We start from the raw sequence: 24,287 nt of genomic DNA, 5'->3' as shown, positions 1-24,287 counted from the left end.
TCTACTGTAAATAAATAACCAAATAAACAAACAAACTCAGTTGAACCCGTATTTGATTTGCTGCTAATAAAGCACTTCAAGTCGAAATTTTTTTATATTTATTGGTCGTTTTTTCATGTCATAAGGACCTTGGCCCATGTAGCCTACAGTGCTGTGCAGACACATGGCAAGGCTGAAGATACAGACCAGTCCTAGCATTGTAAGAACTGCAGGAAACTCCCATCAATGCAGTTTGGAGGACATCACAAGACGACAGATCACCCAGCTGGAACGTCCTCTCCTCTCTGCCCATGTGGCAGAGAGAGCGGAGACTGATATCCTGTTAGAGAGTATCTGGCAGGAAGGAATAGGTCATTAGCGGCCTAGATTACCCAGACGAACACATATCACACAGGGACCACTTCTGTAAACAACACTCATTCTGCTCATTCCAACACCCGGCCTTGTGTCAAAGCAAGGATACACAAACTGAAGAGGTCTTACATTCCGAACGAGCGGTTTCTTTTTCTATAGGCTAATTCAGTGGTTCTCAACCCTGGTCCTCAAGTGCCCCCTGTCCTGCACGTTTTAGTTGTTTCCCTGCTCCAACACACCTGATTCAAATGAATGGGTCGTTATCGAGTTATGCAGAAGCCTGTTAGCGACCATTCATTTGAATCAGGTGTGTTGGAGCAGGGAAACATCTAAAACGTGCAGGACAGGGGGTACTTGAGGACAGGTTTGAGAACCACTGGGCTAATTAGTATGTACTCATAAGTATGTACTTGGAATTAGTATGTATGCACCGTAGGTACTTGTTGCCATGTTTTACTGAAGTTAAAGTATGTGTAGGCTAAATGGTTTAGTGTGTAGAGAACAGTCTCATGCAGAACTGTAAGTCAACCATCCCTATGTTCCAGCTACTCTAAGTCTATTACTAACTACTGTATCCAGCAGACATTCACACGCGACACAGCAGCAGTCACGACTTGCCAGACAAGAATCTTCTCATCAGGAAATTATTTTTGTTTATTCAATTGTTTGGTTGGTTTAATGATGGACAAAACTAGATCTCTTCAAGATACTGTTAAAAAAAGTATCTAAAGCAAAACATCTCCATGTAAAGATTTCTTCTGGTCTTTGTTAGAAATACACATACTAACGTTATTTCCTTTCTAAAATACATAGTGGTTTTGATCTAAAAAAATACAAATATATATAAAATACTGATGCACTCTGATATATTGAATTTTATGAATATATGAAATCAAATTACAAACAAACAACCATTGACATAACGCACAAGAAATATTGTACGTTGAATTTTCCAGCAAGTAATATTATTCACCTAAAGATTAAAATTTGATTTGGAAAAGTAAAAAATAAATTGACTCTATTCTGTACACATTGAGTGTGAAATTGTCTTTCACTGAAAAATAATTTAAATCAGTTCAATAAGTCAAAAAAATGAACGTAAAGACAGACAAAAAGACAAATTCAAAGAGATAATTGGGTTTGTCCCACACATTGTTTAAGCTGACTGACTAGACCAAGTTCATATGTAAGAAAACCAGGAAATGTATTTTGATCTTTTAAATACATAAACAAATCACATTGATATATTCCATCCAGTGCATGTCTCTCTCTATAATGTAGAAAATGCTGAGGTACTTGCATTTATTTGTGTGCCTTCATCGCCATAAAGCATAGTTACAGTACTGTGGATGACACGAGACAATTCTCACAGAAAATAACTCACCTCTTACCTCTTTAAGGCCATTGGGTGGAATTCACATATCAAAACAGCCAACATCCAGCATAACTGTGTTTTAACTCAGCACTGTCCACACATCAGATCCCAGCCACAGAAACCACACAAGCCCTCCTCTTGATCAGTGAAAAGCAGACTCTCTCAAAATGTTTTTGTCAAATGTGACCATCAACATGCAGCTCATGTCCGCTGCTCTCTGAGAAAGCCGACAACAAACGACAGAAATGATTTACGGTCCAGTGTGAATCCAATGCATAAAAGATAATAGCAACATCGCAAGTGAAGCTTTGGTCATTCCCTTTGCCCAGCAGTGACACCCGAAATACAAACCCCAATATACAGAATAGTGTCAAATTCCCTATAGAAACATACCAATGGCAGTTTCTTTTACCGTGTTTAGTGAACATACAGCACTGAAACCGGCCTGTCCTACCTGGATTCGTACCCTTGTATACCAAATTCCATCCACCTGCTCCACCACCCTATGGCGAAACTAACACCATCACAACCCCCTCCTTTCACTTAGAAACAGAAAGGTCTTGTCTCACACAGGGTCCTGTAATCATACTTTTGTACAATAAAGTGCTACAGTACCTCAAAATCAACAATACCCTCATAGCAGGTAGTCTGTGGGGAGAGTTGTCTTTGTGGTGGAGCGAGTCTTCCCTCAGGACTGGGCTCCTAGGAGGGGAACATGGATTTCCTCACCTTCGGGGGTGGTGGAGGAGGCTTGCTTTCAATTTTCACTGGCAGCGGAGGTATGAACTTTGAGGAGACATAAAAAAAAATAAAAAAATAAAAAAAGATAGAATTGAATCTTAAAAGTAAAGAAACTTTTAACCCTTGTGTTATCTTCGGGTCATTCTGACCCATCAGTCATTGTGACCCACCGTCGTATTGCGACAGATTTACCGCATACAAAGACAAAGTGAAGCATTTTCTTTTAACCGTTGGGCTGTCTCAGACCCCCCACATTGCAAAGGTTAAAAGAAAATTATTTTAATTTGTTTTTGTATTGGGTAAAATTGGGTAAACACAACGATGGTTCGTTATGAACCTTTGGGTCATGTGACCCGAAGGCAGCACGAGGGTTAAGTAACGTTTTTGGGCTAAAGATAGATATGTAGACGGATGTATGTAGAGATGCTGCCTTCGGTCTGCTTACCTCAGAGGAATGCTGTGAGACGTCAATCTCGTGAGGGTGCTTCTTTGGGGGCATAGGAGGGGGAGTCCCTTGGGTTTCTGGGACAGCACCTTCACTGTCAATGTAGAGAGATGAATAACCTGGAGGGATAAGAAACACAACCACACTTTAAACTACAACTGTGTGTGTGTGTGTGTGTGTGTGTGTGTGTTGAAGTTGGGTTTGGATTGAAACTGCAATCCCTACAGTACTGTCTGTGTGCATAGGTAGTATCTGTATCTAAGGGGAGGGGGAGGGGGGGGGGTCCCTGGAGATGTGGTTGAGTGTGTTATTTAGAGGACAGGTGTGTGTGTGTTAGTCAAGAGGACAGATAGGCGACAGGTCAACACGGTGGCCAGACAAGTGACAGTGACGTAGCTGGATATAACCAGGGGTCCTTATGATTGGATTACGGGTTCCAGGGGAAATATGTGTGTGGAGATGCACTGTACGTGCCAGGCAGTAACACAGCGCATCGGGTTTCAATACTCACTGGAGCTGCGGGGGGTGTGCGGGGAGGCGGGCAGAGGGCTGAGAGGGCTGGCGAGGCTGTGCTGAGACGAGCCGCCCTGGAACAGGGAGAGGGTGAGACGGCGGTCCCCGAGCTGCAGGCTCTTAGGCCTCTGCTGCTTCTCCGGGGGGAGCTGGAGGAGGAGAGGAGACGTGACGGAGACTGCGGCTCACAGAGGCAGTCGAGGGTGAGGTTTGGGGGGAGGGGGGGGAGGGGGAGGGGGGGGGGTGGATGAGACTACCTCGTCGGTGTCTGGCTGCCTCTCCAGCAACACCTGAGACTTGCTCACGTTCCACTCTTTCCGGTTCCTTCTGCCGATGCGGGGGTCGTCGTCCAGCCGGGAGGCGACGGAGGAGCGGCGGTCGCCGGGGCGGGACAGCAGGGAGCTGCTGAGAGAGAGGGAGAGAGGGAGAGAGAGAGATGGAAAAAGATAACGAGATGGAGACAGAGAGTAGGAGACGGAGAGAGAGGAGACAGAGAGAGATGGAGGGGGAGGAGAGAGAGATGGAGGGGGAGGAGAGAGAGAGATGGAGGAGGATAACGAGGTGGAAACAAAGAGTATGTGTCGGGAGAGAGAGATGGAGGCAGAGAGAAGGAGACAAAGGGAGAGCGAGAGAGAAAGGTGAAGCAAGAGGGATATCTTGAACAATATAGATTTTGGCAATACATATGGGGTTCTTTAACAAGAACTGAAAGATACTGTAAGAAAACGTAGCAATTAAATGACAGTTTCACGAAAAGCCAAACACAAGGAATGAAAGCGGATGGGGGGGGGGGGGGGGGGTACGAGGAAGGAGGTGAGTGGGGGAGTTAGGAGGAGGACGGAGACACAAAGAAGGAGGCGGGGTAGAAAACTGACTCCTGCGAGGAAGGGCGGGAGGCGCCGTCGGAGGAGGAGGCGGAGCCGGCGGAGAGGGTGGAGAGGGTGGACATGCGGCGCAGCGTGGAGGACAGGATGTAGGGCATGACGACCGATCCCACGCGGCTCTTCTTCCTCTCCGTGAGCGAGCAGGGCTGGGGACACGCAAATGGGATTACACTTCATCAGGGGAGAACTTGGCAGGAGACGAGCGCAGCGACGGGCAAAAACACTGGCAGCCGCGGCGCTCGCTCGCGGAAGATTTATGGTCCTGTATCAATATAATGTACACTCCTCGTTGAATGAGGGGAGTTTGATAGGGGAGGCGAGGGAGCCAATAGCTAAAGCTGGCAACCTCCTCCATTAAATTGAGTTTGCGGTTGGCGACCTACCAGGGTTATGACGCCATAATGCTTCTCCACTTTCTCCCTCAGGTCGTGGAAGCAGGTGACCAGGCGGTTGTGAAGGGGCTTCAGCTGTTCTGTGGCCTTCTCGCCGTGGATACGCACTCCTTCTGCCAGGAGAGGGATCTGGGGGCAGAGGCAGTTCTCAGTGTTTCGCGACTGTACGTTTAGGTGTGTGTGTGTGTGTGTGTGTGTGTGTGTGGCGAGACTGTGTCAGTGACAACCATAGAGGGATTACATACCTGCAGGGCGATGAGCTGTTTGAGGGTTTCAATGCGTTCAAGGTCCTCCGGGTGTTCGAAGATGTAGTCGTCTGTAAAGAACGCCTGCAGAAACACACAACGCAGCTCGAATCCACTAACACACCCCTGCTGGGAGGACTAGCTATTCATTTATTTATTTATTTAAACTAACAGACATGCTTGGAGGTACACATTTGCAATTAAAAGGGGATAACTAAACCAGTGTACCTTGTCGTAGATGGAACAAGGTAGGGGGGGGAGCAAACCAGGGCCTACCTTCTCGTAGTTGGAGAAGCCCCCCATGACGGCGGGGTCGATGATGCCGTTCAGCAGCATGGAGAGCGGGTGGACAGCCAGCGAGCGGTCACAAGCCTGCTGCTGCACCAGGTTGCTCAGCTTCTCATTGGTCATCTCCATGGTCTCTATGGCGTTCGCCAGAGGACTGATCTCCTCCTGACCAATAGAAAAGGCAGGGATCGTGGAGGTTGGGACGATGTCGCAGCGGTGCGTTAGCGCTCGCGGGGTGTGACTGGCGGTTCCAGTCTTCGTGATACTCACCACTGAGATGGACTTCACTTCAAACCATTTGAGAATCCCTGGGAAGCAGTAGATTGTGACATAGGTTGTCCTCTCGATCCACATAGTCTGTGACAGGAGGGGAAAAACCTTTGGTTACAGGTTTTTTCCCCCTTTAACTAAACAGTAACAGATGGCCTTTATGGTACTCTGTATAATGTGGTATGTAAAGTACTGTACTTACAGCAAACTCATTATCTGGATTCTTTTCACCTTTCCTAAAAGGTCTGGAATACTGGAAGCGGTCCACTTCATTTGTTCTATAGTAGCTGAGCAAAGTGGAGGATGAGAAGTTGGTCAATTAAAAGGGTTCATTCAGCTCTGTCACAAGTGATCCTCAGCTTCCTGGTTCCTTACTTCAGAATCTGCTCGGGGACACCCTTGTCCTTGAACTGCTTGGGCACAGTGAGAACAGGCTTGACCATGAAACACTGGATGTCTGGCAGGCTGGTTGAGGATGCAAATACAAGGTAGTAAGCACCAACCAATCTACCGCATTGCAGTAGCAAACATCCAATTCTCAACTAGAGGATTACAGTGATTACACGGCTGGATTGAAAAAAGCATCGCAAAACACAAGAGATAAATGAGTGGGTTAGTGTTACAACATGGTATTTTATAATGGAAAGTTCTAGAATTCTGATTCTGAGAGCTCAACTTAGAAGGATACGTTGTCCTTGAGAGTTACAGATGCTGTCCCTAGGGGGCGCTGTGCTGGTCATTCTCACTGCATTGGGGAACTGGGAGAGAAGCCTCAGACTAAAGTCCTCCAGGAACTCGTACTCCTTACCACGGTAGATGAAGATCTTGTTCTGCAAGACGGGACACATTCGACAGACACGGGGTGACTTAAGAGCCTCATCAACTCGTTCATTATGTGAATCATCGTTCATCCATATTCTGTCATCCTCTCCAATTGTGGGGAGAAAAACATGCTGAGAGACCTTTCAAGTTAGATCATATCTCGCTGTGAATAACACTATTTAAAGGCATTCTGGCATCATGGCTGACAGATGTCAGACTAGGTAGCAGCGAAGCTATTTTTGCAAATAACATTCTTTAACCTTGCGAGACAGCTGGATTTGCGAGATTACGACCATGCGAGAATCCATCTTGCCAAGCTACAAGTTATCCATTTGTGCCCAAACCACAGCGGTTCAGACCAATCGGGGTCCTATGAGAAACTACTGGCAGCTAGGGGCATAGATGAAGTTAGCCTGTGTCAGACAGACGGTTCAACCAAGCCAAGTTCTTTTTTAAAGTGCCTGCCCCATTTCAAAACAGTTTCCAAGGACGACTTCCCAAATGGTTATGTGTAACACGCCATCTGGCCATTCAGGTTAAACACACTTACCCTCAGGAAAAAAGGGAATCCAAGCCCATAGTATCCCACTGCAAAGTACTCCGGCTGAGGACGCATGGCATGCATTATGTTCTCATAGAACTGGGCTTGCTGTTTCTGTGAGCCAAAGAGGAGAAATTATGTTAATATGGATACCTGAACACAAACCATAAAGCATAAAATATATTTGAGACGGCAAAGTTTTTTTTTTTTTACGTAACCTATACGTTTTTATGCACTATATAATAGATCACGTATAATTAAAAGAATACGTGATAAAGTATTTACAATGAGTAATGAATTATTTTTTTTTGGGGGGGGGGGGGGGGTGGTTACATTCACTAAAAAAAAATTATTATTTTATTCAACATTCGGTTCCTGACAGCACACTCTGTCAGAGGCGCCACTCAGAGAGGAGCGACAGCCCTTATCTCTCCCACATTTCCTCTTCTTAGTTCTGGAACCAACTGAACTTCAGCTTGCTGACACAGCATTCTTGTTTGGGTGAGACTTGGTTGATCTAAGCCCCCCCCCCCCCCACACACACACACACACACACAAAGACACACTTCAATACTTAGAAGGACCAAGGTGCTGACAGTAGTGATTTTCTTTTGGAAAAGGGGAGGTTGTCTCAGCAAAACTAGAACAGAATGACTGGCTTCTGTCTCTTGGTCTCCCTGTGAGCGTGCAACACGTTCCCCATCGATGATTATCATGGGTCATTAAATTACCCTTTCAATGAGAATGATGTGTTATTTATTAAGTATCATAATGGTAAGAATATATCCTGGGGTCAGAACAGCGTCATACCAGAAGTTGACTGAGTTCCATGAAGTCAAACATCTGGCTCTCGTGCATCTTGGCCAGCTGCTTGCCCAACTCGATGGCCTTCTCCCACATCTGAAGAGACAAAAGCGTCCGTCGATAAAAACAAGGACACACAATGGCATAACCCATCTGGCTCTCAGCAAGGCCGGGGCACAATCAAACACGTAATCGGCTTCCAGAGGTCACTCGAACCCCCAGACTTATGTGCGGATTGCAGTTTACCACTTTCACAATGCTTACTTTGTTCTTGAATTCACAAATGTATTTGAGCAGCGCACGAGAAATAACATCCTTTACTTATCCCAGGAAATCTTGTAAACCGCTATATAGGGCAAACACTAACGGAACACTCTGGCTAATCCTTCTGACGGCTCATACGGCAACCTCGGGGGCTACATTACATTTACATTTAGTCATTTAGCAGACGCTCTTATCCAGAGCGACTTACAGTAAGTACAGGGACATTCTCCCCGAGGCAAGTAGGGTGAAGTGCCTTGTGCCCAAGGACACAACGTCATTTTGCACGGCCGGGAATCGAACTGGCAACCTTCAGATTACTATCCCGACTCCCTCACCGCTCAGCCATCTGACTCGGCTAAGCAGGGACTGACGATCCACGGAGGTGGGGGAGGGGTGGCGGGGGGCAGGCTATCGCAGGGTGAGACCAGGGCTATTACTTACTTTGCCCTTGTCGAAGTAGCACATGATCTCCTGGAAGAGCCTCTCCTTGAGCTCCTGCTGGCTCCAGACATGGGAGCCGTCACGGGGGATGAGGTGAGGAGCGCAGGGCTTGTCGGACCACTGGGGGAGAAACACAGCGCACGCACGGTAGAAACACCTTCCTTCAGCCGCGGTAATGCTACAGGAGGTGTAAACAAAAACCCACCACAGAACATGTGATGCGACACTGGAGCAAAAATGTCTTTTCATGCTCTGACCTCGAGTAGTTCGGCGTGCAACAGCAGGGTGTAGGCAGCTTCTGTGTAGTTCTCGCCGTCCAGGTGAAGATCCCGCAGCTTGTAGAGGTACCTGAGGAGAGAGGAAGTACTAAGAGGAAGTACTAACAGGAATAACTCAAGGGATCCCCAGGGCAGGTAGATTCCATCAGACTCACCGGATGTAAATATCCTCTCTCTTTTTCTCCTTGTAGAAGTTCTGTCAACCAAAACAGCTCCGTCAAGACCTCTATTAAACATTAAACTCCACAACGCTCCATTAGACATTTCAGTTAAATATCTACTGTACTAACCACATGCCCTATTCATCTGTCACTTTGAATAAATGTGCCTGTGCTGGATGAATCATATTTAAACGGATACAAATGTTGAAGCTGTGAGGTGGTTTACAAGGACGTTGACGGTGCAGCTCATCCGGTGTTCGGGGCTCTCGTCGTGGGTGATGGTGCGGTAGGCCAGCAGGTTCTCCAGCAGGCTGCTCAGCAGCAGGGCCAGCTCCTCTCCAGACTGGGCCAAGTACCGGTGACGTCTGCAGTGCTCCAGCAGCCTGGGGCACACACACACACACACACGTGAGGGCCAGGAAACGAGAGGGCCCCTCAGTCACACGCAGACAACACAGGCCCCCTTAGTCTCCCTCTGGACTGTGAAGAGGTCTTCTTCAACGGACATCTCACAACCAACAGCGAAAACTAGATTATGATTCCAAGCACAGTTTGTAAGTCGTTTTGGAGAGAAGCAGAATAAAAGAAACTAAACGTGGCTGAATAGATAGAAGCTAAATTACTCTAAGTAAATGTAGTCTTCAGGGGTTTGGAAAAAGCGATGCAGTGGAAGAGCTAACTCACGTTTTCTCCAGTAAGATTTTGTACTGTTCATCTCCCCGGCCTCCCTCAACCTCCTGGTCCAGTTTGGTGATCAGCTCGTTCTCAAACTGCACGTACAGACAGACTCAAACATGTGTCACAGCTACAGCCGCTGACACCCCCCACCCCCCCCCCCCGCCCATCACACACAGAGAAATCTAGTAACCTAGCAACTATAAAATGACACGAAAACTAGAAAAGGAAAAAAGAAAGAAAAAGGTGCCCCCTCAGCCGTGTCTCACCTTCTGAAACGTGTGGCCAGGGCTGAAGTTGTGCTCGCACTGCATCATGTCAAAGAAGATGGGGATGGTAGCCTTCCTGAGGTCAGGTTCTGGCACCAGCGTGGCCTCCAGGATGGGCCCCACCATGGCTGGGATGAATTTCATCTTGTGTGGCCCTGAGGTAAACAAAGAGGAGTTATTGAGAAATGCTAGCCGCTTTCAATTGAGAGGGCAATAAGCTGTACCATTATTTGTGAACAAGCGGACACAGAACTCATAAAGTGGCAAACAGGAGACAGGGTAAAACAGAAGGGCGTCATAAAACCAGCAGTATTGAAAGTCTCCTTTTAGATCCAGTGGCCAGTGGGAAGGCTTTACTAGAAGGTAGAAAGTAACTTTCTACTGTTGTAGAATTCCTTCCTCTCAACCAAGGGAGCCCCCTCACTGGCTACTTACCAAGGTTATACCACATGTCTCTGATCTTAAATCCAATGTTCTTCCTCATATCTCCGTATCTAAACCAAAGGATAAAAAAGACCAGCAAGGTTAAACACTCTATTTTTCTTTAACCTTTAAATTGTCTAAGGTGCTGCTTCCCCAATGAACAAAAATGCATACTTGTTTAGGATTTTATTGCGCTTCTCTTGAGAAAACGATTCTAGCTGAAGGCACTTGTGGGTAAGGAACGCTACTGTCAGGTGGAAGTATTTGGTCCACAACTAGAAAAAGAACAAAAGGAAACATGGTCACTAGCACAGCAATCCATACATTATATTACATTAACATTTAGTCATTTAGCAGACGCTCTTATCCAGAGCGACTTACAGTAAGTACATGGACATTCCCCCGAGGCAAGTAGGGTGAAGTGCCTTGCCCAAGGACACAACGTAATTTTGAATGACGTCGAACCGACAACCTTCTGATTAATAGCCCTATATTGATTCCCTAACCGCTCAGCCATCTGGCCCCATACAGCCATGCTCGATAACATATATAAGAATGATTAGTGCCCCAACAGGAAGTGAGGACCCACCTGCAGCTCAAAATGTGTCTGATCCAGGAAGTACATATTAAGGACTTCTGAGTACTGGTTGATGGCCCTCAGGAAGACCCCTATCTGGAGGAGGTTCATGGTCATCCAGTCTGCAGGGAACACGTTCCCCATCAGGTCCTTGAACATGATGAACGTCTCCATCAGGAAGTCCTGAGGGCACACAGACGTCACATGACTCACACCATATCTACAGGTTGACAGGATGGAAATGAGACCGAAAACCCATCCTCATGCACCAGCACAGTTCAAACGAAGCACAGACTGTTAACTTGTCACTCACCCCAGTGAATTGTCTATAATCAATAGTTACTTAAGGAGTAGTAGCACGTTTCTAAGTTCAAAGCCAGTTATTGATTAGATGATTCCGGATCCACCTAGACTACAACAGAGAGTTGGGGTACTTACAATGATGTCCTGTCTGGTCTTAAAGGTGCTAATGTAGTGGGCGTAGTGCATGTCATCCATTTGCTTCAAGATGGCGGTCATACAGGCCAGATAGGGACCCTGGCAGGGGAATAGATTAGACCCGTAAAAAAGAGAAAAGAAACAACTGCATCTTAAGGGTTCATTCCGGTGTCATAAGATGGTTTTCTTTCAGAATTTATAATTAACTAAATGCATAATCAACTGAAAGCACTTCCTGGTGTCTTACGATGAGAGGGGAGGTCCTGCTCATGCCGATGACCGTGCGGTTCACCCGACGCAGCAGGCGCTCCATGATCATCTGGACGTGACCCCTGGTCAACCCCTGGGGGAGGGGAAAAGGTCAAAGTTCAAAAACCTCCTCTCTGAGCAGAACCATTATTGTTTCTGGATATGAAAACCGAAAAAAAAATGATTGAAACGCAGAGCGACAGGCCTCCCTCACCACGTCCTTCCGGTCCAGGTTGTCGAGGACGGTGCTGAGGAGCTGGACGCAGGCCTCGTGGTCCGGTTTGTTGGAGTGGTCGTCCAGCTGCCCGCTGAGCTGGTCTGTGACCAACGGGAGGAGGACGTCTCGGCACTCTGTGGAGGTCGAGAGGGAGGGTTGTGTTATGGCCGTGACCCTGGGGGGCTCTACGCAGGAGGAAGTAGAGGAGGGATCATCCAAGCTGGTTACCTGGCTGCTTGAACAAGTCACTCTCCACCATCTTGCACATGCAGCCGATCTTCTGACGCACCAGCTGGGAGTCGGGGATGCTCTCGATAAACTTAGTCAGAAGAATGCTAGCGAGAGAGAGAAATGAGAGATGGAGAGAGACAGAGATTGAAAAGATGAACGTGACTTTTCCTGTCATATTCAAGGCATGATGACTATTATGCAGTGTATAGACTCGAAGGGTTTACCTGAGTTCGACGGGATCAAAAACATTCTGGATGTCATTAATTATGGTTGGCAAGTATTTTAATATTGCCCCCTGAAAAAGATTTTAAAAACGCCAAGGGTCATGTGACTGGATTTACAAAACACGTTTACAGAACTGAGCAGAATCGGCTTACTTTGCGTTCGGACAGAGCAGCAGGCAAGAGACTCACCTTAATCTTCACCCCCTCATCCAGCGGCCTGTCCATGAGAGTGTTGAAGGAGAGGAAGAGCGTCCGTATGGAGTTGAAGAACGCATCCCCATCCTCACTGTTGCCGTAGAACCTGAAGAAGAAACAAAAAGGACCGCTCGTGTTTTTTCAGCAGGACGACCGTCGGGAGCCTGAAAGAGTAGCCGTGTTGTGGAGTCTTACCTGAGGTAGAGGACACGGGACTGCACGATAAACCTGAACAGGTACTTGAGGGCCTTCAGGGCCGTGTAGAGCCTTTCTGCTAGCGAAGATTCCTCGGCACGACCCACATAGTAGTTCAGAACCTTGGTCAACTTCCTGAGAGGGAAACGGAGAGAGCCAGAGAGGTCCGCTTTTGTGCAAAGTCGTAAGACGAAGGAAGGAACAGAGAAAAATGGAAGGGAGGGGAAGAGAAGAGAAGAGAAGAGAGAGAGGAGGAGGAGGAGGGAGAGAACGGGAAGCGGAGAGAAACTCACATGTAGGCCAACGTGGCACTGAAGTGCTTGTCAATGTAGGTCTCCAGAACGGGGTTGAAGTGCTGGAACTTGATGTCCCCAATCAGTGTTATGATGAACACCTAGTTTGGGGTGACAAAGCAGAGCGCGGTCTGTACATGACGTTCAATCAGCAGAGTCTGGATGTCTCGAGACAGAAACAAACACGCCCAAAGTCACGCGCAAACCCACCAATGCATTGAACACCAAGGTGTCATAGGTGTCCTTCTCAGAGGTCTCCATCATGATGGTGAAGAGGGCGTCTAGTGTGTCCTGGAGGAACTGAACCCACAGGGAAACAAAACGTTACGGAGGCCGTCCGGCTAGAGCGAAGCCGGCATCACGACAGGGGCTCCGGCCGAGGTTGGGCCTCACCTTCACGATCTCTCCGCCTTCCACCTCCATCAGACGCTGCAGATTCTGCTCCAGTTCTTCCGGATTGGACCTCCAGTTCAGAAGACCCAACAAACCCACTAAAAAAAAAGCACCACAACAGCAGCAAAACAAACAAACAAAAAACACCAGATCAGTATGAAGATGAGATCGATTTGAGGGTAAGACGTGTGAACAGCTTTTAGCTGCTGTGGTATTCACCGTTCTGGGTGAGTTTAGTGGAGCAGGTGAGGGTGGAGATCTGGAAGCTGTCTTTGGTGACAGGGATCCCGGAGGTGTGGTGATAGGGCTTCCCCTGCTGACCTTCCTTCTCCTCCACCTCCACCAAGGTCCCTGGGAGCGCCAGATACGTTTTAGCCTCCTCAGCCTTCTTCACGTCCACCTGAGACAGAAATGGAGAAGCACAGCTAAGAGAACAGCGAAACGTATCGACCCGCGGGATCTAATTTGATCAACATTGACCCGGAGGAGTCTAATGGGTAATCCGCTTACATTGTCATCTTTTTAAGAATCGCATACATTTTTGGGGCTGCGTTCAATGTCAAAACAGGTTTGTTCAACCGGTCAACTTTAACCTTTGCATTACCAAGTAGCAGGAGATAGAACCTGGAACAAAACCTAGGACAAGGGGAAATGTGGGGAACTGTGGAACCCAGGGGTTCTGCCGCCCCACCTTGTAGACGATGAGGTTGTGCCGGCCGTCCCTCAGTGTCGTCCCGTCTCCCTTCATCAGCCTGACGAAGGCCATCCCAAACGGCTTCTCAGACTTGTCTCGAGCTGGAGGAAGGCACGGCGGTCACAAAATAACCAATCACATTTAGTCATTTAGCAGACGCTCTTATCCAGAGCGACTTACAGTAAGTACAGGGACATTCTCCCTGAGGCAAGTAGGGTGAAGTGCCTTGCCCAAGGACACAACGTCATTTGGCACGGACGGGAATCGAACTGGCAACCTTCTGATTACTAGCCCGCTTCCCTAACCGCTCAGCCACCTGACTCCCTGACCATCATGCTAACCCCGTACTCTAACCAGGGCTTCATCGGAGGATCAATGAAAACGTCACTCACAGTCCTGGGATGACCTATGGCGAAACATGACCCTGAGGTGACACCGGCAGACATCCTCGATAGGAATGGTCACCTGGTTGGATGACGGGAGAGGAAAGAGGATAAGAAGAGAATGCAGACGCAATTTAATAGACAGGCAACGATTATTTTTGTTTCGAGTGCCACATTGTGTGCCGGTAAACTATTTAAAAAGAATGCTTTCTTGTGTGCCAAGTGTCAATTTTAATAAAATTGGGAAACTTGAGACATTGTAATTACAGTGCCGACCAAACCTGTCTAGTGAGTGTTCTGTACCTTGACTGTCTCATTCCAGCATGGCTGCTTGACTTGGTAATAAATTACCGACTTGTACTCCGTGATGCCATCGTAGCCAGCCCCTGGGAATATCGCTTTCTACACCGTCGTAGGGGGATAAAAACACCAGAACGTTGTTCAAGACTGCGGCCTACAGCCGCAGCAGTAAAGCACCAACGCAACGTACAGGAAGTGGCAGACGTCTCATGATGAGGACAGGTCTGAGACATGAGGAGGACTGCGGAGGTGATTCTGTTACCTCCATGAGGTTCCCCTCGTTGTCCAGCACGCTCACCATCACCTCCACGTTTTTGGGCGTCTTCTTCTTCCCGCGGTCGAACTCCCCCTGCACCAGGGTCACGTAGATGTCGTTCCTCACGATTCCTAGAGAAGAAGGGACAGTCGTGAGACACGCATTCGATGAAAGCCTCTTATCGCAGCCCCGTATCTGAAAGGCGACGAGAGAGTCGGCAGAGAGGCAGTCAGGCGTCGTCACTTAATTCGTCGGAACTCGGAAGCATTCCTCCTTCACTTGCCCACTTTCAGGGTTCCAAACTACAGTCCTTTGACTAGCGCACGCAACCGACCGACTTTAATAAATCGTCACCAAAAAGCGGGTGGGCAGTGTTTATACTGAGGAGTGAGTTGAACCAGTTGGACTTGGGCTACAGCGACATGGAGGCACCTGGGAGGATGATCTCAGGGAAGCCCATTTTCCTGACGATGGCCGTGGAGCGGTCTACAAAGTGTGGGTACTCCTTCCTGACCTGGGTCAGGTCACCCGGAAGCAGTTTCAGGGTCACAAACAGTCCTGACAAAAAAGAAGCAGACAAACACACACAGGATTAAACAAAGGGAACACAACACCCACCCACCAACCAACCCACCCACCCACAAACAAGCTGTCCTTGTTAACTTCGGGAGTTATGCCAGGCTAACATTCCCATGGCGACGAGAGCAGACAGCTCGTACCCTGGCCCTTGTGGTTGACCTCCCGGGTCGCGATGACTTTGTTGAAGACGGCTGTGAGAGGCTCGTTCTCCCCGATGACTCGGGACGGGATGAGAGGGGACATGATGAGCTGCCTCTGACGGATGTACGTTTCCATAGCGATTCTGGGAGAGCAAAGGAGGTTGCGAAAACCTGTCAATATCGCTGGTGTCTGACATGTGAAAAAGGCGACGACAGACGTAACCGTGGCAACTACAGTGAAGAGAAGCAGGAGCTTTATGTTTGTGTCCCCAGGGCATGCACACTCAAACACACAATAGCAAAGCTGCCACACACAGACTCTCTTGTCCTTGGCCTGTACACAGATAACGTATGGCTAACGTGCTCTGAGTAAGTCCCTGAATGCTACATCCAATGCATTTTCTATACCTTCAAACCATTTTTTTTTTTTAAAGACCGTCGAACAACAACAACTCACTGCTGAAAAGGGATGAAATGTTGTTTGTCTTCATCATCAGCTTTCCCATGGGCGATGTCGGTAATGTCCATGACTACAAACACAGAGAGCCACAACAGCACCGTGGTACTACGCTTATCAGGAAGTCACAATTACACATGTACAGCTGAGCTGAGACCAAGTTCATTTGCAGCTGGAATGTTGAATGATCTGGTTATTGTCACTTACACACCCGTTACAAAATACATCTGCTGTGGCAGGCCTAGGTGACCTTGTGCTACATGCTGTTTATGTCTTCTACCTGGGCTTTTCATATATTACTGCCACAAGGAAAGCAGGAACTCTGTGCATCTCTTTCCTTCAGACTCTGGGCTCAGTCAAGTTGCAGTGACACAAGACAAAACTATTTCTTATCCAACCCTGAAATGTAATCCCCCGCCAAAACAAGGAGGCCTGTTAAGTCCATTTCCTCTCCGTCGTTTGGCAGGGCAGACCAAATCAAGGTATTTTATGGGTTAGCAGGGTGCGCAGGTGGGCCAGATTGGAATGGATTCCTCGTCCCTTTTCATCTGCTTTACTATGATTCCGCTCAAACATGTCAAGAATGTGGTAGGATTAGGTTGTGCTGCAGAACCCAACAGACGAGGTGACGCTTCTCACCGGCCACGCCGAATGGCCTACGTAGCCCTGCCGTGTGTTTCTTGCCCTCTTTGAGCTCCATGCAGCCCACCCTGATGATCTGACAAACCAGGAAGAGGCGTGGCCTAATCAGATCGCTGCTGCTGAGGTCCTGGATAGACGAAGACAGAGCAGGAAAGAATTTGATTCAGGGCACAGATCGCTATGACTCATGCTTTCTCCGCGATATTGTCCATTTGTAAAAACGTGTGTGTGTACGTGTGTGTGTGTGCGACGGAGGAGGGAAGTGATTCACACACAAAGTGCCTTGGCCAAAGACAAACACGGCACACCCAGTCAAAGATCAGATTCCACTAGTGTCACGCTCCAGTGAGTCTCTTACATTAGACACAAAAGGAACAAAGGACAATGGAAGGGGATTTATCTTAGCTACCGTAAAGAGCGCTGGCAGATTGTTGAGTTTCTCAATCTCTTTGGGCATCCCCATGCTGTCCCAGCGAACCAGGAAGTTCTCACTGCAGAAACACCAATCACAGTTAGGAACCAGTAAGTTCTCACTGCAGGAACACCAATCACAGTTAGGAACCAGTAAGTTCTCACTGCAGAAACACCAATCACAGTTAGGAACCAGTAAGTTCTCACTGCAGGAACACCAATCACAGTTAGGATGCAGCCTTACAACCGTATCACCATCCATCAGATACTCTCCAGTGGATATTTATGATACAAATATTTGTTGTTGAATAAACATCCTAACTCTGCATTCATTCGTTCCTGCACACCTCTGCAAAAACAACCACAACTACAAACACTGATTCGATCACTTGTTGGCATCTAGGGCTGTTTGTTGTGGAGAACACGGGAGATGGTGACCTCTGACCTGATGAACTCTGACTGGTCGGGGTCGTAGAGTGACATGAGGAGCTCGGCGTCCTCCCCGATGTTGCACACAAAGTTCTTGAGGTTCATCAGCAGGCTGTAGGTGTGCACCGTGCTGAAGAGGGACTGCCGCCTCATCTCCAGGTTCTGCAACCGCGTCTGGGGACAAGACCAGGACAACACGGGATGAGGCCCTGTGGAACGTTCCGGATCGCTAGCCCGTACGGTAGCAGTAGCTTAGGACCCCCTAACAACACAAACAGTAGCAGGTCCATGCCTTCTCCTCCTGGATCCTGTCGTCGATGCTGCGAGAGGACAACTCATGGGCCCGGAACAGGCTGACGGTGCTGGTGCAGTCCGGGTCCAGGGTGTTCCCGGCCTCATCACGCACCACCAGGTCCAATCCCAGAATCCTGCCCAGCACACAGCGTCACACACAGCCTCAGGTCGGGTTTACAAGGGCATATTTTTAGCACCGTGACTCACTCACATAAAACTTTACAAGCACCTTCATGTCAGGGATGCACTTCAACTCAAGACAGAGACGAATTCATACCGGTTGCCGTAATCAATCTTGGCCGTGACTTTCTTCCTGAGCTCCACGAGGTCGTCCTTGGGCAGAGTTCCTGACACGATCTGGGACCGGTACTCTATGAGGCTGTAGGCCATCTGCTGGACGTTCCTGAACATGGTGGTCTTGTTGTTCTGTCGCGCGGAACAACCAAACACGAGCGTGTCAACACAAACGACACGACAAAACCAAACATTACATTATATTAAGCCATTTAGCAGACGCTCTTATCCAGAGCGACTTACAATAAGTACAGGGACATTCCCCCCCGAGGCAAGTAGGGTGAAGTGCCTTGCCCAAGGACACAACGTCATTTTGCACGGCCAGGAATCGAACCGGCAACCTTCTGATTACCAGCCCGATTCCTTAACCGCTCAGCCACCTGACTCCCTTTAAAACGACATCAACTGCGACACAAGTTATCCTGGATGGCGGGAGGGAACATCGGAGGAGAGAGAGAGAGAGAGGGGGGGGGGGGGGGGAGAGAGAGAGAGAGCGAGAGAGAGAGAGAGAGAGAGAGAGAGATAGAGAGAGAGAGAGAGAGAGAGAGAGAGAGAGAGAGAGAGAGAGAGAGAGAGAGGAGAGAGAACCAGAGAGATACCAGCGACGTACCACGTACAACGTATGCCATATCTGGGTCCATTCTCTCAGCGTGGCTCCCAGCTCCTGCACCAGTGGGAGATCACCAGGGATCACGATCTCTTGGTGGCTAGGGGACACACGACAGAGTACACACCCATAGTTGTAACGCCCGGTGTACCACACAAACAAAAACCATGCCCTCGTTTGTATGGAGCAGCTGCAGAATATCCCGAGGCTACATTTGAGCTCGGCTTGTTCGCTTAAATCGGCTGTGTGATCCTACAGAAATGTGAATGTACTGAATCCTGGTGCCTGTGATGAAGGTTCTCCCTCTTCTCAGCATATTATGCCAGCTGCCTCTCTTACCCTGTTCCCTCGACTTTGGCCTCCTTCAGGTGAACGTAGGAGACTGGGAAAATACCCTGTGAAACGAGCAGTATATACAAATCGGATTTTCGAAACCTTTTGAGCAGTAAAGAAAGTAACTGAACAGCGGTGAACGGATCGCTACTGCACCTTCTGTGACTTGTCTCGTAGTGTGTAGCCTCTATACCAGCCTGAGTAGATTACATCAAAAGATACACAGTTATGAGGAGAAGGCCACAACATGGAGATAGGACGATTAATATGTGTATAGGTTGCAGGCAGTTCCACGGGGTTGTTCTCGGCAGTAACATTTCAATACTGTGCAGCAGTGATTCATGACCTTTCTGAATATTACTGACTGCTCTTGGTCTTGCGACAGCTTGTTCGAAGTGGGGCTATGGAGATGTTCTAGCTGGGGCATGTTGGTCATGGTCTCTTACCTTCAAACGTCTCCAGTATGTGTACTGTGTCTCCCACCTGCAGACACAGCTCCTGATCTCCTCTGGGATTGTAATTATAGATCGCTAAAAGAAAGACAGGGCCCAAAACAACAATAGCATTTCTGTGTGTGTGTGTGTGCGGGGGGGGGGTTATACTTGAAAAATATACACATGCTTATTTTGTTCACAAAACGCTCCAAACGTTTCTAATACCCTGATATTGCAAATACCTGAAAGGTTGTACAGTGGGAAGAGATATAGACACTTCCCCAAATGTGTTGCATATTCTAACATTCTTTACTATACACCCTGTGCTGTGTAGGTCTATATTAGCCTCCCTCCAGGCTCATTTTCAATCAGACATATTTGAAGGCATGTTTGAACTTGATTAGGCTGTTGAAAAAAAGGGTGGGTATTGAAAATGCAATTAGTTTCACAATGAAAGGTTGAAAGGAGACGTCTGTCTTTTAACCCCTTACCCGGAGTTTGTGTGACTCACTGCAAGAATCTAACATCTCTAGGAACCACTACAATTTTGACTGCAGTGTTGTACTGTCAGTAGTTGCATATTCTGCATCTGGGGAAGTAAGTGAACCACAAGGATGAGTGATATCCAGGTGTATGCCAACATATGGGGAAGTTGTGGATTTGAAAAAGTACATGAAGAGATGTGTGGGTTTCTAAATAGCTGTCCTACTTTTTGCCACTCCTTAGTTTGCTAAGGCAGAGGGTGTTCTGGGGCTATCTGGGCTAAGGCAGAGGGTGTTCTGGGGCTGGCTGGGCTAAGGCAGAGGGTGTTCTGGGGCTAGCTGGGCTAAGGCAGAGGGTGTTCTGGGGCTAGTTGGGCTAAGGCAGAGGGTGTTCTGGGGCTGGCTGGGCTAAGGCAGAGGGTGTTCTGGGGCTAGCTGGGCTAAGGCAGAGGGTGTTCTGGGGCTAGCTGGGCTAAGGCAGAGGGTGTTCTGGGGCTGGCTGGGCTAAGGCAGAGGGTGTTCTGGGGCTAGCTGGGCTAAGGCAGAGGGTGTTCTGGGGCTAGCTGGGCTAAGGCAGAGGGTGTTCTGGGGCTGGCTGGGCTAAGGCAGAGGGTGTTCTGGGGCTGGCTGGGCTAAGGCAGAGGGTGTTCTGGGGCTGGCTGGGCTAAGGCAGAGGGTGTTCTGGGGCTGGCTGGGCTAAGGCAGAGGGTGTTCTGGGGCTGGCTGGGCTAAGGCAGAGGGTGTTCTGGGGCTGGCTGGGCTAAGGCAGAGGGTGTTCTGGGGCTGGCTGGGCTAAGGCAGAGGGTGTTCTGGGGCTGGCTGGGCTAAGGCAGAGGGTGTTCTGGGGCTGGCTGGGCTAAGGCAGAGGGTGTTCTGGGGCTGGCTGGGTCCCCCCTACCTCCCTCTGAAGGACACGAGTGGAGGTCTGATACGACAGAACATCTGAAGGATTAACCTCTCTTCTCTCTCTCTCTCTCTTCTCTCTCTCCCTCTCTCGTCCTTGTCTCCTGTCTTGCCCAGTCTCACCTGTATCCCCTAAGTGTCCTGTCTCACCCCGTCTCCTCCATCTCCCTGTCTCTCCCAACCAAACCTCGGCAAGGTGCAGTATGACAACAGCAAGACCCTCTCAACCAAAAGCTGATTTACATTTTGACATTTTATTCATTTAGCGGACACCTCTATCCAAAGCAACATACAAACAGTGCATATAGTCTTTAAAGCAGTTTTTCAGTAGTTCCACTGGATTCCACTTAAGTAATCTGCAATGCAGTGCAGACAAACACATTCACGCCCTGATAAAGGGACTAGGAGTGGAGCTATGCCCTGACTTGCATGGTGATAATCCTTGTTGCTGGAGGAAACATTTCCCAACGTGCTTCAACGAGCTCTGCTCATTACACCTCACTGTTATATTAAAAAATTGTTTTTAAAAACCTGTTCGCTAAAAGTCTGCTTCTTTCTGTTCATGAGTATTCACATTATTTGCTTTAAAGGCTGTTCCACATTGCTCCTAGGGGCACAGAGACTTCAGAAGAAATACAGGATTATGCTCTACATGCAGGTTTAGCATGCTGCAATGGTTGAGCAAAAAGTGAGCTCTCCTGCACACGCCTACAAGCCTGACATAAACAAGGATTAGGCAACCAAGATCAGGAATTTATAAATGAGATGTCAACAATCTGCCTGTGTTTTGCTTTGTCAACTGAGGAATTGCTCACGTCAGCATTTCATATGTAAACAGATCATCATACCCCAACATTGTCGTCCCTAACTGAAACTGCCCAAGACAGAAAAAAACGACAACTAAATACACAGTAATCTTGCACACTAAATCATAAGCCTTCAACTCAGAAAAGTTTCCACATTTTCAGCTGAAAACCCTCTTTGCAGCCAGAGACAAAAGCCTTTAAAAAATTTTTTAAAAAAAATTCAGAAATGACATCTGCCTCTGGTCATGCAGTGTGACAATGGCCCGCTTCAGCCTGTACCCCAGTGTACAGGGCCAGTCACAACCAGGCAGGGATCCAGTGGGCATGATCCAGTCCGGCATGACTGGATGGAGCACAGCGTGTCACCACTACAGACTTACTGCCTGGGACTCGGAACAGCTCACTACTGCAGTTCCCCTATTCTGTTATAGAACAATACGGCTTTATTGACAGAATTCTTTTTGAAGTGAAACAAGCTCTGAAAAAGATGGGTCGGTCTGTAAGACCTTAGCGGTGCAGGTGCATGATATATTTGCAAACTTTGCCAAGGCCTTAGCCGTGACACGTGCACACACACAAAGCAAAAAGCTCCAACTTCTATTTCTATCAGCACCATACAAACAGTAGTTAGACTCAATGGTCACTTCTGTCACCAGCATCTCATAAGAGAACATTAGACCTGTTTGTCTTTAAGTAATTTGTTATTCTGACTTTACAATGGATGTGACAAGACAGATTGCAAACTGGTCTACACCAGTTTAAAAAGAAGACTAGTCTTCGGTCAGCTTTCCAGATTTGAGAGCTTAACTCTTGTCTATGTTTTGACCGTCAGGTTCAACCTAAGATTTCACGGAGAAGTGCCACTTCTGCGGTTCGTGAGCTGAGTCAATGTTTCCAAAAACGCTCATCTGATGATGTTACAATCCCATGAGAAAGTACAAAAACAAACCCATCTGTATTCCACTAAATCCACTGACTAGGAGCAACTAAAAGGCGGTGAAGACGTCCAGAATACGACCGACACATTTTATCTGTTACGCCAATGCCCCACATCCACTTATAGCAGAATGTAGCAGGCACCTGAACTACATTCGAATTGTTTGCCAAGGCCAATGTTTCTGACCAGCACATTAAACAACGTTGTCAAGTAGAATATCGAGAAGAACAAACTAGTAGCACATCATAATGCAGCCTATTTGTTATGGGAGAACTGTATCCACGTTAGTTGCGTCTGGAGAGACCTGTGATAGCCTTGGCCTGCACCAGGACTACAGAAATCTGATGGAAAAATAATGACAACGTTCTGCATTGCCTTGATTTACCTTGAGGGCGTGTATTCTTAAACACACACACAGACGCTCTCACACACACACACACACACACACACACACGCACACACACACTTTCACAGAAAGCGAGAGACAGAGACGGTGGGCGGTGAGAGAAGACTAACTTTACAATAAAGCCATTGTCACAAAGTATCAACATAAACGGCAAACAAAGCTGCATCTTAGGAAAAACTTGCGACATGTTTATCAACCAACTTCTGACAGCTCACTCCTTCCCAAAACATTGGCTGAGGGGCATACGCCCTAAGTATGTCGTTAACGTTTTTCAAAGTATTATTTCATTCATCCTCATAATCTATAATCAAAGATGATCTGTGTTACGTTTCCCTGAGCGTCTTTGCTACCTGTAGGCTAAGTTATGTGTCCCAGAAGCTTGTAGCAAGTTGGCTAATGGATCTGTTGAGACAAATACGAAAAGTCGTAACAAACATCAAAGTCTCTCACTTACCAACGCCATATTTCTCTTTTCTCGTTGGGATCCAGCGTGTCATTGCGGTTGAAATGATAGATGCATAAATAAATAAATATGTGTAGCCTTCTCCCGGGCGGGTGGGTCAGTTTTCTCGTCCACAGTACTACAGTTCCGCCATCATGACTTCAAATAGGGGGAAGGGAGAGGGCAAAGGCGCATTGGAAACAGGCTGGGATTGCCGAAAGCATTCACGTGGGTTTTCCCTCTGTCGGGAGTCACTTAAAAGTGTGTGCCAGCAGACACGAGGCTTAAATTGTTAATGAAAAAATATTTTTACAAATGATATTCCATTATTGGCAATTTCCTTGTGATATGGTCAATTAGCCTACTGATAGGCTTGTAAATTAATCCCATATCCAGTGTTTATAGCGTCGCGGGGATTGCCTCATACTTTCACTATAATAGTAGGCTACAGTTACTATCCATGTGTGTTACACATGGATAGTAACGTAGGCGACTTTCCACAAGGCCAGGAATGCTGAATCTTCATTTTTCGCAATCGTCATTTTTGAACAGGGTGTAAACGTGGGCTAAGCACTTGGCTTATTGCGATTGAAATATCGCGATAAAAATAGTATTTGGTAATTGTTGTTATTCATTTGACTGTGTACTTTTTTGTCAAATTGTGGCAATGTTCAATGAATTGCCCTTGTCATGTCTAGTGAAGTTATCGGTCATGATACAGTGACCGCAAGCCTAGTGTTTGACCCTCACATCCCCACACCCCACCCTGAAATCTGCAGCTGTTAGATCCCACCTGGTATCCTATTTATCCTATTATCTTGTGAGTCTGCCACTGCCCCAAGGCAGCCAAATGCCACTGTC

The 24,287-nt window shown here is 47.7% G+C and overlaps 1 protein-coding gene across 2 annotated transcripts; it reads right to left on the bottom strand.

Moving 5' to 3' along the window:
• Positions 1-990: 990 nt before the first annotated feature.
• Positions 991-23,782, bottom strand: dock5 (dedicator of cytokinesis 5). 2 transcript variants are annotated; one of them, XM_062452095.1, is made up of 51 exons: positions 23,439-23,782; positions 19,463-19,546; positions 19,173-19,213; positions 19,023-19,078; positions 18,687-18,783; positions 18,060-18,208; positions 17,781-17,916; positions 17,505-17,662; positions 17,058-17,139; positions 16,646-16,775; positions 16,007-16,079; positions 15,550-15,692; positions 15,263-15,388; positions 14,837-14,961; positions 14,578-14,676; positions 14,284-14,356; positions 13,889-13,992; positions 13,417-13,597; positions 13,198-13,295; positions 13,015-13,104; positions 12,805-12,905; positions 12,512-12,646; positions 12,311-12,422; positions 12,122-12,192; positions 11,895-12,001; positions 11,664-11,800; positions 11,448-11,543; positions 11,201-11,299; positions 10,775-10,945; positions 10,360-10,460; positions 10,198-10,256; positions 9,763-9,917; positions 9,503-9,588; positions 9,045-9,201; positions 8,813-8,853; positions 8,637-8,727; positions 8,380-8,499; positions 7,681-7,770; positions 6,880-6,984; positions 6,196-6,337; positions 5,883-5,964; positions 5,710-5,794; positions 5,508-5,594; positions 5,226-5,402; positions 4,950-5,033; positions 4,696-4,833; positions 4,304-4,458; positions 3,686-3,833; positions 3,427-3,577; positions 2,916-3,034; positions 991-2,515 (listed from the first exon to the last, which is right to left on the bottom strand). In XM_062452095.1, exons 1-51 carry the CDS (start codon positions 23,479-23,481, stop codon positions 2,432-2,434), a joined length of 5,574 nt encoding a protein of 1,857 aa, XP_062308079.1. In that variant the 5' UTR covers positions 23,482-23,782; the 3' UTR covers positions 991-2,431. The 2 variants fall into 2 exon arrangements, with proteins under 2 accessions (XP_062308079.1, XP_062308080.1); XM_062452096.1 differs by having other exon boundaries at positions 3,686-3,830.
• Positions 23,783-24,287: the final 505 nt, after the last annotated feature.

The sequence above is a fragment of the Osmerus eperlanus genome, chromosome 25 (assembly GCF_963692335.1).
Source record: "Osmerus eperlanus chromosome 25, fOsmEpe2.1, whole genome shotgun sequence".
Taxonomy (NCBI): Eukaryota; Metazoa; Chordata; class Actinopteri; order Osmeriformes; family Osmeridae; genus Osmerus; species Osmerus eperlanus.
This window is presented reverse-complemented; position numbering and strand designations above follow the sequence as displayed.

Coding starts and splice junctions, on each gene's coding strand:
- dock5 (XM_062452095.1), bottom strand. CDS start 23,481: ATGACACGCTGGATCCCAACGAGAAAAGAGAAATATGGCGTTG. Junction 15,693..16,006: donor CATTTCATCCCTTTTCAGCA/GTGAGTTGTTGT, acceptor TTGCTCTCCCAG/AATCGCTATGGAAACGTACA. Junction 11,300..11,447: donor GCAGGACCTCCCCTCTCATC/GTAAGACACCAG, acceptor TTCCCCTGCCAG/GGTCCCTATCTGGCCTGTAT.